General features: G+C 35.3%; 1 protein-coding gene across 1 annotated transcript in view; it reads left to right on the top strand.

The window, feature by feature from the left end:
- LOC114932416 (rho GTPase-activating protein 20) overlaps positions 1 to 17,695 on the top strand; it is a 200,133-nt gene that overhangs the window by 54,999 nt on the left and 127,439 nt on the right. Inside the window, exons 4-5 of the mRNA XM_029304589.2 lie at positions 4,562 to 4,607; positions 5,895 to 6,067. Coding sequence (XP_029160422.2) covers positions 4,562 to 4,607; positions 5,895 to 6,067 — 219 coding nt within the window. The remainder of the gene's footprint in view (positions 1 to 4,561; positions 4,608 to 5,894; positions 6,068 to 17,695) is intronic.

The following is a 17,695-nucleotide window of genomic DNA, read 5'->3' as shown; positions in this document are numbered from 1 at the left end:
AGAGTGAGGCAGCACTAGCGAAAAATTGGCCGCGATGTCCGTTCAGTCCGTTGTAATATCCATGCGGAGACCGAGATTATCGATAATCGAACGTCCGTCAGAGGATAGGTGAGAGCCCGCGAGACTGTATCGTCTTTGCTTGCTCACCATACGGGGTGTGTCAATTTCGTGAGGTACTTGAATTTTTTTCAATCAATTCACATCACACAACATATCAAATTTTAAACTGTGTCGTTTTTATTTTTCGAGACGCCGCGCGGGAGAGAAAAATCGATCTTTAAATCTGTTTGACATTTCATCGTTACAAGTTGCGGATTATTTTACATTCCATACATATCTCGCGGCCAAATTTGCGAAAATTGCACATGTGTACTGACTAAGTTTTTCATCAGAAGTTTATTTTATTTATATATGTATAGGTACATATAGAGTATGGGAAGAATTTTATAAAAATTTTTCTAATTAATTTTTACCACAAGAACAAATATTAATATCTACCATAATAAGATATAACATACGTTCGATTAATTTTACTATGTACGTAATAAAATTAATATTTGTAATATTTTAAATATTAATCACAGAGAAACTTTTATAAAATTCTTCTAATATCATATTGTCGTACGATTACCATGATTTTCAAGGTAAATTCTAAGAGAAAATTCTCCCGTGTATATATAAAATATTAAATTAATTACATATTATTTATTAATTAATACATCTATTATATATATATATGTATGTGTGTATATAATATTTCATAGTCGATTGACTTGATCTAATTATTTTACACGACTTTATAATTAGATACTCCCGTAGTGTGTTTATATACTTGGTATATTTAATTTAATTTGCAATAAATTGCGCGAAATACGATCTTGTCTAATCCCAATTATTTTCTTAATTATTTTTCTGTTGTATGTATTTGTTTGACTGCAATGAGAGTAAAAGATGATTTCTGTACACGCACACATATAAAATTCATTGGAGACATAGATCTTCTCTGCTCTTGATAGCCTCGAAAACGAATAGAACCCTCTATACCCATCCTCGTCGCCGGCGCGTATAATGTGATGCATAAATGCATGGAGGTGCTTAGTGCGTTTAACATAGATACGTATCTAACAATAAGAAACGCATCGACACGCCGACGCATCGCATCGTGACGACCAAGAACGATGCGACGATGCAACGCACGTAACGTTGCTCCTACACATGCATCGGTTTTTTCATTTCACGCCGGGTATCATCTCTCTTTTTTTCTCTCTCTCTCTCTATCTCTCTTTCTCGGCCAAGTCGAATGACTGATCGATACGTAACATGTGATATTCACGGTCGAGACGGCACGATAAGAATTCGTTGCATAGAACGCGACATCATTCGCTCACTATGAAAGCTTCCCCATGATAAACATTTTAATTATGTGCGCTCATATTAAATCCGCTATTGATGCATCAGTCAGACAATGTAAATATATAATTACAATTTTCTCTTATATTTGCAGGCAATTATAAGATTTTTTAAATGAATATATATAATGAAGTAGCTACTATAAAGCCATTATTCAGATTAGGAAAAGAGAAAACGTATGATTGCGTATACTACATGTATAAAAATTATCTAACATATGAAGTTTATAATCGATATACTTATATGGTAATCATAAAATTGAATAAAAATAGCTAAAGAATTTTAATTTTAAAATTATACATCCGAAAAAAATATAATTTTTTTAAAGAAAAATTTCTCTTTAGAAATTGCTTGATCCGACGTGCCTTATCGCTTGTTATATGTAGGATAGAAGGGTTCAACATGTCGTCGTTCTTCTAATCCCAGGTTCGGATAAGAATAGGTCGTCGACCTAGTGGCTAAGTCAATTTCGATGTTTTCTAATCCGATGTTGAATTTATCCTTTAATTAATCTAATGGTTAAATTTATTACGCACATACACGAAGTAACTTTGTATCGTTACTTACTTTTATATTTAAACACAGAGAGAATTTTCTCTTAGAATTTATCCTGAAAATCATGATAATCATGAGGCAATATGGTATTGGAAGAATTTTATTAAAGTTTCTCTGATTAATATTTACTACAATAAAAAATATTTAATATCTATATAATAAGATATAAAATATGTTCGATTAATTTTACTATGTACATAGTATTATAATCAGAGAAACTCCTATAAAACTCTTCAATATCATATTGTCCCCCAATTACCATAATTTTCAGGGTAAATTCTAAGAAAAAATTCTCTTCGTGAAGTAATACGCAATTACAAATTTAAGTAAAATAAAGTTTATTATCGCAATGCCCACATTTTATTAATTGATATAAAAATATTCTAGTTTATTATTCGATACAGAATGAAAAGTCGTCCACAAATCTCGAGTATTTTGAGCGATGAGAGACACTCTCTCGTCTCTCTCCTATTTTCTCTACTTTTATTCTCATTCTGCATTGTGCGACTGAGAGAATAATGCGGCGCAGCTCTCCGTTCCTTTGAAATTTTGAAGTGCACTCGGGAGATCGGCGTACAATTTATCGCGATAATTGTTGCCTGGCCGCTACGTTAAAGTCAGGAGAGCTCTGCTTTTCTGCGATAGCACACATAAGACGTAGCAATTAAACCGGAACAAATTGGTTGTTAGGAATTGAGCTCTCTCTCTCTCTCTCTTGTACGCGGCCCAGCAGCAGCAGCGGCGGCGGCAGTTTTATTGTGATTACACGGTATCTCCGATAGATATGTATTCGTAGCTCGGAGGCAAGCTGATTGACTCTCGTCGATAATTTCCATTCGCCTGCGTGGCCTGGAAGACCTTGCCGTCAAAGGACCTTGAGAGCGCTGCATCCCGTCCGTCACTCTCTTTTGCGTATGCCCACATGCATATATATATATGTGTACATACATATATGTATATATATATATATACAGGATGTCTGACATAGTGTCACATCGAAAATATACAAGTAGATCTCGTTATTTGGAGACGGTTTTTCTTCAGCAAAAAATGTCGAGGGAGACCATCATTTTTTGCATGTTCCCAATTTTTGCCATCATGTATCTTTATAACTAAACCTTAAATAAAAATTTTATTAAAGTAAACTCTACTTGAAATTAATTGGAGAATGTGTGGTTTTGTTAATATTTTATTTCCACAAGGCTTAGTTTATGAAAAACCCTTTATTTTAAATCCTTTATAACTCGAATTTTTCCTCGCCAAAAATATTGAGGCATCAATAATTTTCGAGTTATAAGGGATTGAAAATAAAGGGATTTTCATAAACTAAGCCTTGTGGAAATAAAATATTGCATATATATATATATATATGCATGCACGCCTTGGACAAAACTACGAACTCATTCTCCGCGCGCGCGCGCGACGCTTCTTGCTCCAAAACCGTGTAATACAATTTCATGAAGCGCGGCACGTTTATTACGGCGAAATTAATTACTACGTGCCAGATGTATCGCGCCATTCTTTCGGCGCGCGGACCGGTTTATTTCCATTTCATTATCGTCGAAGTCACGCATCCGCGGCGTCGAAGGATCATCCCAAAGTCCCCCTTTGTCTCTACAACTGTATCTCGTAAGATGATTGTTGTTAAGGAACGACTTATATGCGGACCGCGTGAAATTTACATTACCGGCTTTTGCTGCTTATATACTGTAAACGTGATCGAGGAAGCTTTTGTGGATAGAGGAGAGAACTTGAGGATTATACCGAGCTCATTCATATCGAATCTCGTTCGTTGGACGATTGGATATAATGCTGCGTCATAAGTCAGTGGATAAATATGCGCTTCTCTTGAGGACATGCTCTGGCCTCGTTTAAAGTTCTTTGACCTTGTCATCGAGCTACAAATGTACTTGATGATCGGTCAGAATGCTTGAAGAGCATTCTGCGATATCAGCGGGATAACTATTTTCGTTTCTAACCATTACGAAGCTTATCGGGCTCGTTAATGAAACGTGAGATGGAGAGTTAATCAAAAAATATTCTTCATGCGATATAAAAAAGATGCATGATAAAAATTTTATTAAGTGTAGCATGAAAATATTTGTTATCGTCTTTATCTTCTCGATAAAAATATTACGTGTATAAGATATGTTAATTGAGATTAAAATTAATTATACATATTTGTAGCAGACCTCATTAATATTTAATTGATCTTACGTATTATTAATTATGGAAATTATAATAAACTTAATATCCTGAATATTCTTGTAAAAAAGTAATCATAGTGACATAATAGTTATTGAATTACGATACAACCGCAAAAGTACAATAACCTTACAGTAACGCGAGATAAACTGACAAGTGATGCAAATGACAGATTAAAAATAATAATAATAAATTCGAAAAATAATAAGTGAAAAGAATAATAATAAAATTGAAAAGCAGTGATTATTATACGTCTTGAATTCAAATCATTTTTATCATAAATTATATAATACCTTCTCACGCTTAATCTTTTTCTCTCTCCATATTGTTGATCATTGTATTTTAAAAGCTAATTCTAATCCTTAATTGCATTCTTTTTGTTTCCTTTCAGATCCGTGGCACACTTGAGAATTGGGACGGCGGTGCCTTCAAGCCGAGTGAGTACACTATATCCTACATATGCATATTATATATATATATATATATATATATATATGGAAATTTCTTAGCTATGTGTGTGCGCGATTATCGATTACGATGCCAAGCGATCTTAACGAGTTTATTATGCCCCACGAGAGAGTGGTCGAAGCAAGTGGTCTTTGGTTCTCTGCATATCTTAGGAAACTGGTAAAGTGGAACTCTTATCAAGGCAGCCGTGCCTTCTCTCTCCTTTGATAATCTCACGCATCTCGTCCTTTCGCGCGCGTTTTCTCTTTTTGATTTTTTTTCACATTTTCCGATAAAACGTGCGTGATAAGCGATGGGAGCGATCAACGGGGTCGATTACGCCGTGCTTATAAAAAGACACGCTAATTAAGCAGTTTCTTCCGATCGAGATTTGCCATATGCTTTATGCATTTGCGCGAATCGGACTCGTTCGCGACGCTGCACTTTTCGTCTCGCGATGCCGCTATTACCGTGAAATGACTATCACCGGCTATTTCGAATTTACATTAATAAGATCGCCGGTCTTTTATCGTACGGGACTGCGCGACGATGTCGATCGTAAATCGGTACCACGACTCGTATGCGTATATATGTGCCTGCATATGCACCGCGGGGAATTTATTCGCGTTATATCAACGTTCGCGGCGTTATCTCGAAAACACGATACGGTGCGCAGCTTTTTTTTATTCGTGATTCACTATCACTCGCTTTTTAACACGCGGCCTCTCTGAGATGTCACTTCCTAGCGCCGAACAGAAGAGGGGATTTAAACTACCGTAAATTCGCGATGCAATTCGCGTTGAATCCGCGAATTACACGGTGTGCAGCTCGTATTTCACGACGTGGGAGACAGAAGGCGCGGGATATAAAAATATGAAATCTAAATGATAAATCATTTGCCGATGCGAGAAAAAACACAGGAAAGATATCCTTCGTCGATGAAGAGCGAAGCGAAATATATATAGATAAGCGCGTGTGTTAATAATTTCTTTTAACGTCACATTTTATCGCACTTACACGTGACGATTCAACATTCCATTTTATTTTCTAATATACTCGCGTTTACTACATATACGGAATGTGTTCGCGCGCGTGTGTAGAACGGTGCCATTAATTACTTGAGGAGAGCATAAAACCTTCCGCGGTATATAATACGACAAGCGCAATTATTTTATGACCGGGGAGAGATAATCTCGTGTAATTTAATAACGGAATTCTCCGCGCTTTTTACGCGGACACGGACAAATTTTAATTACGACGGTGTACGCTGTCAACAGGTGACTTATTTCCCGGTTCGTTTTGGAACTCTTACTGGGAATACTTGGAGAGATACGGCGAGGCTAGGAGAACCCTGGACGAGCTGAGAGCGACCGAGGACCCTCTGCTGCACTTTCTCAGTCTTAGACAGGCGGCCGCGAGACACTCGCCCTCGTCCTTACTTCTCCTACCGGTGAGTTCATTAATAAATAAAAAGAGAAAAGTGGAATTCTGCCTCTCTCGAGGGAAAATACGTTCCCTAATTAATCGCGCTGTCATTAAGCTTAATTACGTTAATTCGTTCCGCGCGTCTTTTAAACGCGCCGGAATACCCGGACTTCTCTCTCTCTCTCTCTCTTTCGGAGGGAAAACTGTTCTTAAATTACATCCGACCAAATTTTACGAACCGGTCGAATTGTTCGGATGAGTGCGATCGAGTAGCTCTTCACTCGTGAGTAAAAGCTACCGCGTGTTTCTCGTTCCTGCGCATCCGTTTGATTCTCCAGTGAAAGTCTTATCTCGCCGTTGAGAGATGCAACGGTGTAAGAGGAACATCTTCGCTTAACCTTTCGATTCGAATCTTTATCCTCGCAAACGCGCAACGAACGCGGATGAGTCTCCCTCGATTCATTATTATCAATCGATTTGTAAAACACTTATATTTTTTTTACTAAAGATATCAAGTATGATGAATGCAAAGATCGACTTGAAATTAGTCAAAGATATATCAAGAAAAAATATTCTATATATACATACATATAAGAATAAACGCACTGTCTATTCATCTAGATGCCGATCGAAAGCGCGCAGTTTGAGTTAATTCTACCATAATACATATAGACGATTGATTGTAAAATAAAAAAATTCTTCTCGCTTATCGGAGAACGCAACGCGTATGTTAGATGAGCTATGTGACAGCTTATAACGGATGTAATGATCGGAGGCGCGGAACGCACGATGGAATCGCGCGATGACTGCTGTAACAACCTTTGAAATATACCCTCGGAGCTTGTAAAAGAAAAGGGGAGGAAAAAATCCGCGCGCATCTAACGCGCGCTCGACGTTGATAAGTGTCCGCCAATAGGGTTTCGCTATTGGGCATATATTGTTATCTAAATTTGAAATCCAGAAACTGCACAAGCCCTGCCTTTATTCTCCAACGGGGCTTTTAATTACCTTCGTAATGAAGTTTCGCAATTATTTTGATAATACAACATATGTATATAACCGCGGCTCGCAATTATCTCTGCCTGCTCTCCCGCTCGGACAAATTGATTTCGCGAAACGCGTTTCTGCAAACGAGTTTTTCGAGGCTCGCCAACGCGCCTTCTGCACATATGTAATTCGAGGCATTTTTCGCGGTTTAAGGTTCCTTTTCATACGCAGCAGCGAATCATGATCCAAATTTATTAGAGCATATTTCTTTGTTTTCTTATTATTTCAAAATTAAAAGTATAATTTTTGCTTTTATATTTCCATACTAATCTATTTTATTCTTTAAAAAATCCATTATTTAACTAATATAATAATAACAATAATTAGAATCAACTATAGTTGCGTGTTCTTTTGCTTTGCTGTCTTTTTAACAAACTGCTGCGACAGTATGCTGCATATACGAGTATAAAATGGTACCTTTAAGCGAGAAAAACGTTTTGGAGCGCGGTTTATCGTTACGCGTTATCAGATCCTACACCCCCGGAATGTGTCAACTATATGAAATTTCACCTGCACTAATTCTGCACCTGTAACCGCGAGCCAGCAGGCTACTAGTATCCCCTGCCTACGCCGACACCGGTCAGTAGATTACGAGATGCCCTGTTACACGTGGGTGTTCGCAACGGTTCGCGGTACCCGTTTGTGGCACAGGTACATATACGCGTGTACGTGAAGTTTATACCCGTGAGGTTTTGATACATTATTTACTTATATCGTCGCGAGCTCAAGAAATAGCGGCAAGCGTACATGAGAAATTGCGGTACGTCGTTATGAAACGCTGATCTTGATCTCCCGAGCACCTACGCGCGAAATAACGTTGCGGCTTATTACAGCTATCCGCTATGTAATACATAAATCACAGATCCGAGTGTATATGTGTGTTTGGAATGCTTTCCGGTAAAGAAAAATATTTTCCTTTTCGTGACCCACTAACGCCTACAATATGATTCCACGTGATAATTTCTTGTTGCATGACGGTAAATAATATGTTAATAACGCAGAAATGTTTGCTTGTCCCAAGATTATCCGTCGTATCTTATATATAAACTTTCAAAAATTTGAAAGTTAAATTTAATAATTCGATTTTTAATGCAAGTATATAATTTTTTCTGATATATATGTATATCTTGATTTTTATTTCTTCGAAAGAAGGAATAATGTATTCTCGTGTGTATAATGAAGAGTATTTAATGTTTCCTATCTTTGTAAACGTTATTTTTATTATACATATATAAGAGACATTTTCCTAAAGGTAAAGGTAAATTTAAATGTCGCTTAAAAGTAGCACAACTGCATACATTATATGCAGATATAGCTATGCAACATTTGGCACGCATCTGTATACAATATATATATATATATATATATATATATATATATATGTATATATAATGTGGCTTCGCCAGAACCAGTCATTGTTTCTCTTATATCGTTGCAAGTCGCAGAACGACGAGTGATTTATGGCACTCGTCCTATTACAGTAATATATGTCTTGCCGAAGGGCGAGGTAAAGGTGAGATAATTTTGTGAAAGCAGTACCATTAAGAATATTCTTCAAGTATTTTAAAGTTTAAATTAATTTTTTCATTTTCTTATCATTGAATTTTCTAGATTTTTTCTAAACTTTTTATATTGAGAATTTTTAAAAATGTTAGCACCAAATAATGTTTTTTTGTCTTAGAAATATCGTATTACGTTGTATTTAAATTTATCAATCAGTAAGTATATTTTCTACTATCTTCGTTATTATTAATTATATTACATTGTTATATTGATGCATTTATTCAATGCATCTATTGATTATTATCAATTTCTTCACAAAAATACGTTATTTTTTTATATTTATTAACCTCTAGATTAAAATAGAAAATAATTCAACTCAATTTACCGATGTGATGCGCAACAACGAAGTGGTGATACACAATGTTGATCTGTAAAATATAAATATATCCAAATTGTATAAAGCAATATTCAATATAATAATTATTTTAGAAAATTATTGTGCGAGCAAAATTTAATATTTTGTTCATTTATTTAAATAATAATTTAATCAAAACAGTTACATAATTTCGAAAAATAAGGGTGCCAGCTTATGTAAAATATAAAAGAGAAAGATAAATAAAAATTTAATTTTTTTTACACATACAATTTTAAATTTTGGGCAGTATATGTATATTAATATTTTTTTATAATATAATTGCTTTATATAAAATTCGGGTATATTTTTGTATTTTACAGAATAAATACAATTCCGTCATCGTATCAGTGAGTGTTTAATTTATATTTTTAATCTAGAGATTCACATGCGTGAGTGAAAGTTCGGTCACTCATTAGCCAACGCTGCAATTAATTCCCGAGATTTATCCGAGTCGAAATTTTAAGACCGGATCGAAAATTTAAATAAACGTTAATTTCGTAGCGCGAGATATTATACAAAATCATATGTAAACTGCAGTTAACCGTAAACTATGCATCGAGAAGTTTGCGAGTAAGTCCGTTGAATGTGCCAAGCAGCGGTAACGGTTTCCTTCGTTCGCGCAATATATTCGCTTGTATGTAACAGGCCGTGATTCTGTGTATCGTGTCACGAGGATGATGAATGACCTCGCGTCGTCATCGATGATCATTGGGCCGCGCGGCAATCTGACGTAAGTCGACAGGTCGAACTTTGCCCTTTCCTTGCAGTTAAATCGTGGCTCGTGCGCAATAACGAACATGCTAAAATGCGAATTATTACGAATATATGTCTATCGTTGCAGTGCGAGAGTATAATTCTGAAAATATTTTTTATATTTCGTCTAAAATGTGTGTGAAAATATTTATAAGAAAATATCTGGACGGAAAGATTTGAGTGGGTAATATAAATATAGTATTTGGAGAATACAAAATTTTATATAATTAATAATTTATTTCGCGCATAATATAGACTCGATTTAATCTAAAAATAATCCAAAAGAAATTCCAAAAGAATTTTATCAAGAAAAAAATTTATTTGCTAAAATATGAACCTCGATAAACAAATTCTTAATACTGCTGTTCTATTGTAATTATTCTCTAATTTTAATTAATTGTTCCGAGACTGAAGTCTCTTCTCTCAGAATTGCATATAAAATAATCATAGAAATATCGCAGTCACGTACTATATATATAAAATACGTAGGTAAAATGAATACGTAAAATCGAATTTCAAAGAAATGTTGTAGCAACTGATTATCATTAACATCATCTTTTTGCACCAGCGCGCTATGCGAGAACGAGACTGAAAATAAGCAAAGAAATAAGAACTTGATATCCATTTTACATTGACAATAAGACGGCAATATAATCGTCTTATCAATTAATTTCACGAATGTAATTGGCAGATACATGAGAAACGTATGCACACCAAATCGTCTATTTGACGTAGCGTAGGTAACATTTTCTTATAAAAGAAAGAGTCTCGATCGCGGCGACTCGTTCGGTCATCGATAAGACGATTTGACATCCGATAAGTCCCAATAATGTAATAGATGCACATGGTATACCTACTTAGGCTCTCGTGAAAAGAGAGACGCGAGTAGCGCGATAGTGATAATGTCAACGGTGAAAACCGGCCGGTATGATCTGCTAATTAACCATGAAGAAATCTGGTTTGTCGCAGCGATTACACGAAGCTTGCAACGCGAATGAATACGCCACTGTTCGCGTTTGCAACTAATTAAAATGCAATCTCATCCGCCCGCTTGAGGAAGCCGTTTGGCAGATCGCAAAATAAACGTGGTAATTTATAATATGTGCCGTCTCATGGAAAAATCGTTATTCAATTGCGCACAGACAAGTAATCTGATTAAAGTATAATATATATCGCGATATAAAAGCATAACGTGTATATAAGAAATTCTTGTGGCTTTTTAATTGCATTATCACAAGCCTTTATTCTTGTGAAATGCTAAATAAGAAGTATAATTTTTTTTACAATTACTAAATACTATATTAATATATGATTGTTTTTATGTGAGAAAACATGCGTGCGATTTAATGCATATATACATATATATATATATTTTTTTTTTCCAATTAAATTAAAACTTTGGATTGCTATCAAAATGGATAATCGAGATATCAATTCGAGTTATCAATCATATCTACTTCTATTAGCACATGACAGTTCGTATGCATGAAAACAATCAATCCTCGTCAATTAATCTTCATCAATTTGATCCGTAACAGATGCTGAAGCGGCAACAAAGGTTTGTCACTTCATCAATCTATGCTTTATTCGTGGAATCGCGAAGAGTCGCGGAACCAGTTTTTCGAATTCGAGGAAGCGTGAATCTCTCGCATGATGAACAAAAGATTTAAACGAAGGAAGAAGAAGAAACGAACCGAAGATCCGTAGCGATGTAGTGCATTTGAAAAATCTTCTCTTCTTCTCGATGTCCTCTCTCGTTTTCCGATACGTTTACTCTCGCGCTCGATTCGCGATCTCGTGTCTAGCCTTGATCGTCGAGGATCTTATAAACCAGTTAACTTGCAACGCGATGCGCGATGTGGTCCAACTTCATTGCCGTAAAAGCCGCTGACTTTCAGCGACCTGAAGGAACGCGGCGATTAATCGCGTCCCTCGAGGAATAACGTGTCAAGGGCTCGTTACGTGTATTCAATTTGTCAAGTTACTTTGCCAAGTGATTTTGCATATAAATTTGTCGCATTGACAATTTTCGTCTGTACATGGATACTGTTCGTACATTATACTTTTCAATTTATTATACAAATTTTTGGTATTATCCTTGGTCGAATATTTTTTTTGAAGATGTAACAATGTAAATAGAATTCTAATGAAGAGATATTTCATTTTAAGATTGATGTTCTGATTGAAAGATTTGTTTTTAAAATTAAATTTTAATATAAGAATTTATATTTGATATTAATTTTAATGCGCTCTTTCAAGAAATTTATCAAAAATGTTAAAACAACGCAGGTTAAATCGCTGTTTCTCTGAATTTTATTAACTTTCTCTTTCACCTTATACAATTTTTAATTAAAAGGAAGACATTTAAATTTTGTGATACTAACAATTTGCGAGAATCAAAACGAGTCTTTGTAAATAGAGTTTTAATGAAGTTTTAAGATTGATGTTCTGTTTGAAAAGTTTGTAAAATTAAATTTTAATATAAGAATTCATATTTTTGATAATTTTGATTAATTTTAATTCGCCCTTTCAAGAAATCAATCAGTCAAAATAATCAAATAAATATTTCATCTAAAGTAAATTAAAATTTCGATAAAATTTGTTAGAAAAATGTTTAAAGCAACGCGCAGGTTAACTCGTTGCTCCTCTGAATTTTATACATTTCTCTTTCACATTATACACATAATTTTTAATGAAAAATAAGACATTTAAATTCTGTGGTAGTAAGAATTTGCGGGAATGAAAACAGGTCCTTATACATTAGCGAATTGCAAGACAAATGCACCACTTGTGTGGTCTAGTGACACGTCTATTAACCTATTGACTTCTATCATCACGGAGGTGATGATGGACGACCTCCTCAGGTGCTGAAGACTGGAAAGAAGTCGTTTCGCCACGATCGATCGATCGCGAAAGCCGCGGACGTTTCTCGATCATGCCGGCGTATAGGAAGTAATCGCCGCTTCGCCATAAATAACGCAACGAAAGCTATTAGTCATAGTTCGCGGTCGCGCGAGTGGTTGCAGCCTGAAAGCGGCTTAATCGATCCGCATCCTCACGTAAAACCTTATCGCGTGTTAAGATCATTTGATTACTTCTTTTTTATATTGGATATAAAAATAAATTTACAAGAGAGGACGAAAAACTATAGGAAAGTCTCAAGATTCTTATCCTTAACGAGTCAACGGAATCGATGTGTAGGTTCGTAAAAAATTTGCACAATTCAAGATTTATTCTTGTTTGGACAAAGATAATATTACGTAAATTATATAATTAAATTGATTAAAACTTGATTATATTATATTTATTTTTTATACATAAGTTCAATCAAATTAAAAATGATAGAATAAAAATAGTATAATATATAAAATATTACATTTAAAAATATATTTTATGTTTAATTCTTTTCGATCGAATAAAGAAAAGGGAAGAAGTGCGTCGCGAAAAAACATTGTTGAAGACTACTCTATAAATTTTCTAATTACGACTAAAATACTAATTTGCAATAATAATAAAGCTATAATGAGGAGCGCGCGAGTATTCTCGACACTTTCTCGGTGGATGCATTTTAAGACACGAGTTGTTTAATATTAACGATTACCATAAAAGGGATCGCTCGACGACGTCGAGGAAGAACAAAATAATTGTTGAGACTCTTGTAATTAGTATTTAAGCTGATAGCCATTCTAATAATGATAATAATCGCCCGCGCGATTTTCCGCGCAGAAGTTCGTGATGGTGCATTCGCGGAAAAGTGGCACGAAAAATGCGCCGTCACATTCACGTAACGAGCCATTGTCACTGAAAAGATGCTAATGGTGCGCAAAGCGCACGTTAACAATATTCTCACAGTTAATTAATTTGAATGTGTTCGAACGTGTTGTTTAGACTTTAGGTATATGCAAACTGGAAGAACAGGTTACGAACAATCGCTCCGCGACTTGACCGCGCAAATTATGGAAATAATAGTATAAGGCAGGTGGTAGTTAAATGTCGATTATTACATCGCGCGTTTGCATTCCAATGTCCTTATTTGCGGTGCTCAGCCGCTCGGATCCAAGCCCATTGCTCATTGCATTCTTCCGATACATGATCGCCGATAATTGCTCCGGTCTTTTTATGTATACTCGGGCTCCTCCTGTCTGAGTAATTTTCCATACACCCGCGTGTAATTGCGTGTTTAATGGAACGATGTTAATAAAATTCTCCCTCTTTGCGTTTTGTCACGCGTTGCAAAACCGATTGTCCCCCGGAAAAACGAAGCAGAACGAAGCACGATTTATTATTCATTAGATGCTTGAGAAGCGTCGCGCTCATGTTATTTATATATCCTGTGCGCGCCAGTTTTATATCAATATACCAGACGCCGGCATATATATTCGCATAATGTAAAATATCTATAGTGAAATGAAGATTTTTACCGGCGATAAAAAGATGTGTATTACACGATCGCTCTCGATGCGCCTTTGATAATTTCCAGTCGTTAAATCGTATTCCCCCGATGCATTTAAGCGTTCGATGTGTAATATTTCAGCCTCAGTTCGGACGAGATGAATCCTCGATAAATGTTGATGATAACGCTCGATCTTCTAGCTGATGTTCCTCATAAATTTTAATACACGCATAATTACATGGCTATGCTCGACTAATAATCGTCTATGTCCCCGCGTACTGAGACTACTTCCTATTATAATAAATAAAGCTGCGTAAATGAAACGGAAGATCAAATTCGTTATTTGTGTACCGTATAAGTTGTTTACGCGCGACGCGGAAATTTCCGTAATCGCAAATTGCGTCTGACAGAACGCAATCCATGCTAAATTCATAAATTTATCGCGTTATGATCCTGCTAAAACACTTGCCGAGCCGAGCAAATCGTCGTGCAATGTCTTGCACCGAAGGCATGATTTATTTCATTACTCATTTATTATATTTGAGTAAAAAGTAATTCTATACAGATTTATATAAAACATAAAATATAATTATAAGTCATAAATGTAAAATTATATATCATAACTTATAAGTATCTAAATTCAAAGTACACAACTAAAAATATATTTTTTTATCATTTAATGTTGGAGATAAAGATATGGGATTCTTAAGCTTTCCTAAAAAATAACATTAAAAAAAATTAATAAAGTTAATTTTCGAGCTGTATTATTTCCCCGTACAAATATAATATTTTAAACGTAACTAATAAAATATCAGGAATCTTAGATACAATATTTAGTTTGGACAGCATACACGATATTCATTAGTGAGAAAATTCGATTAGTGAGTTAAGTAAGTTCTCCCCGTTTCGATTGGCCGAACTTAATCGCGAAGATTAACAGCGACACGATGACAATTTATCGGCGATTATTTTGAGATCGAATAATGAATGTCTTCGTGGAAATTGTTCGGCTTGCCGATCCAACGAAAGTAAAGCGAACGAGACTGACGATTATCGTCGCGATGTTAATTTATCGCATGACACCTGTGACGCGATGGGGGCCCAAAAGAGAAAGAGAAAGTCGCGTATTTAACTGCCGTTTTGCCACGTGGATGACGAGTAATTATTACCAATTAGACGGTTCGTTTGAGAGACTTCGAGGTGCACCGGCCCAGGAACGACCGGCGAATAAGGACACCGTTGTAGGGAACAATAGGATCGCGAGGACCTTGTGGATCTTTTATTTTCTCGGTCGCTTATATTTTATTACGTCGACCGGACGTGGCGTTCACCAACCTGGAATCGAGGCTAATCACGCTCTTATGCAATTTAACTTCGCCTCGCCGCCGCGATCATTTATCTTCCACCGTCTATTTACTCCACCGAGGTCCGTGCGTTTACGCTGACAACGTTCACTAATCGACAAACAGCCGCGAAAAAAAGCACCTGTGCGATCCGCCTGCCGCGAAATAATGGACTTTCGATATATACCGTAATATAACTCCCGTGCCTTCGCAGTACGCTTTCTACTTATGTGTATAATAGGATAAATAAGACCTTTCAATACGGATGACACAATATGCGCATTCTCGTAAGAGTTATATTATTTGATAAACATCCAATTAAAAACACTGTGCAAGTGTGTCAAAAAATATTTATTTCATAAGATTTCGTAAAAATTGCATATAAAAACGATTGCAGCTTATTACAATGCTATTAATTATTGTTGAACATGTATACATTTTTAATACAAGAGTAATCGTAAGAATATTGGAATTATGAGATCATATTTCATATCAAGTCCTTAATTACAAATGATTGATGAAAGATCTATTCGAGAACTTTAAATCTATATTTCTTTCGCGCATTTAATAATCCGAATCATCTTATTTTGATATTAAACAAATAGAATTAAAAAATACTTGAGAACATTTTAAGTATTAAATGCTGCGTTATAAATAATGATTAGAGAAGATACATTTCGAATAAATAAATCATCAATACGGAGAGAATTTTCTCTTAGAATTTACTCTGAAAACCATGGTAATCATGGAACAATATGATATTGGAAGAATATTTTATAAGAGTTTTTCTGATTAATATTTATTACAACAAAAAATATTAATTGTACATAGTAAAATTAATCGAACATATATCTTATTGTGGTAAATATTAATCAGCGAAACTCTTATAAAATTCTTCCAATACCATATATATTGTCCCACGATTATCATGATTTTCAGGGTAAATGTAAATATTAACAATAAGGAAAAATTTTCTCTGCACTAAAAAAAAATTTGCTAACTTGACTAAACCTTTCATCTAAATTACTATTTTTTAATTGAACATATATATTAGTATTTAATTCAAATATACGTTTTGTTAGATTTAATATGTTACATTTAAAATAGGAACGATATATTAAATTCGACCCAAACTAGCCAAGAAATTTTTATTTTATTTCCTCAACGTTTCGACCATCTCTTTGTGGTCCTTTTCAAGTGAAAAATTCTTTGATAAAAGCGCAGTTAGTTGACACTGTTGTCATGATTATTAAACAATATAATTATCGGAATTTTTTAAAAACATTTGAAATAACTTTTGAAAGAAAGTAACCGCATCTTATCGTTATGATGGATCGTCAAAAAACTGAAACGTTGTGGAAATAAAATAAAAATTTCTTGGCTAGTTTGCGTCGAATTTAACATATCGTTCCTATTTTAAATACCACTAGCGACGTTTTAAGTATTTAATTTGATGTTACATTTAATTGAAATATTTTTGTATGTTCAAAGGTTTGAAAGGTTTAGTCAAGTTAACAAATTTTTGTTCAGTGTGTGTAAGCTCAAGTTGAAAAATATTTGATACGACTAATGAACCCTCTGCACCAATTGCTTATTTATTGGACATCGAGCATCACGATGCGCACACGCAGGCCGATATTCCACGATGAAATGTATATGTGCACGCGTGCTGGCCGCCAATCGCGAATGCTCATTATTTGTCCCCCCATTAGCGTCGCGCAAAAATGATTCCTGCGCAGCCAACGCGCTGTTTACGCTCCTCGGATATCGTTTTATTTGCACGCGCTCGCTCGAGTTTATCGAACAAGACGCTGTGCGTAATAAATGGAAATTACGCGGTGCCGTTCGTTTGCCCGAACGAAAACACGGGACCGCGGGTACAATTTACGAAGCAGTCTCGTGAACTAGTTGTTAGATCATCCTCGGGCGCGCAGGCAGAAACGCTTCACCGTTAATTAGCCACGGCGATGCGCTAATCGGAGAAACTCACAGGTCCACCGACGCGTGCGTCTGCGACTCTCGTTTCGAAAGTACTAATGCGTAGGATTTCAAAAATTAGTCGGAGTAATACGGGATTTTCTGGATCGTACACACGCGAAACGATCTCCACCAGCGATCAATGACGTAAAATATCTCGATATCTTTTTCTATAGCTATATAGATATACATTTTTAAGTGTCTATCTCCTACGTATTGATT

This window comes from Nylanderia fulva, unplaced genomic scaffold, assembly GCF_048542155.1.
Source record: "Nylanderia fulva isolate GAGA-0341 unplaced genomic scaffold, ASM4854215v1 Scaffold13, whole genome shotgun sequence".
In the NCBI taxonomy this organism is placed as follows: Eukaryota; Metazoa; Arthropoda; class Insecta; order Hymenoptera; family Formicidae; genus Nylanderia; species Nylanderia fulva.
Note: the sequence above shows the minus strand (reverse complement) of the source record. Positions and strands in the feature narration are given on the sequence as shown.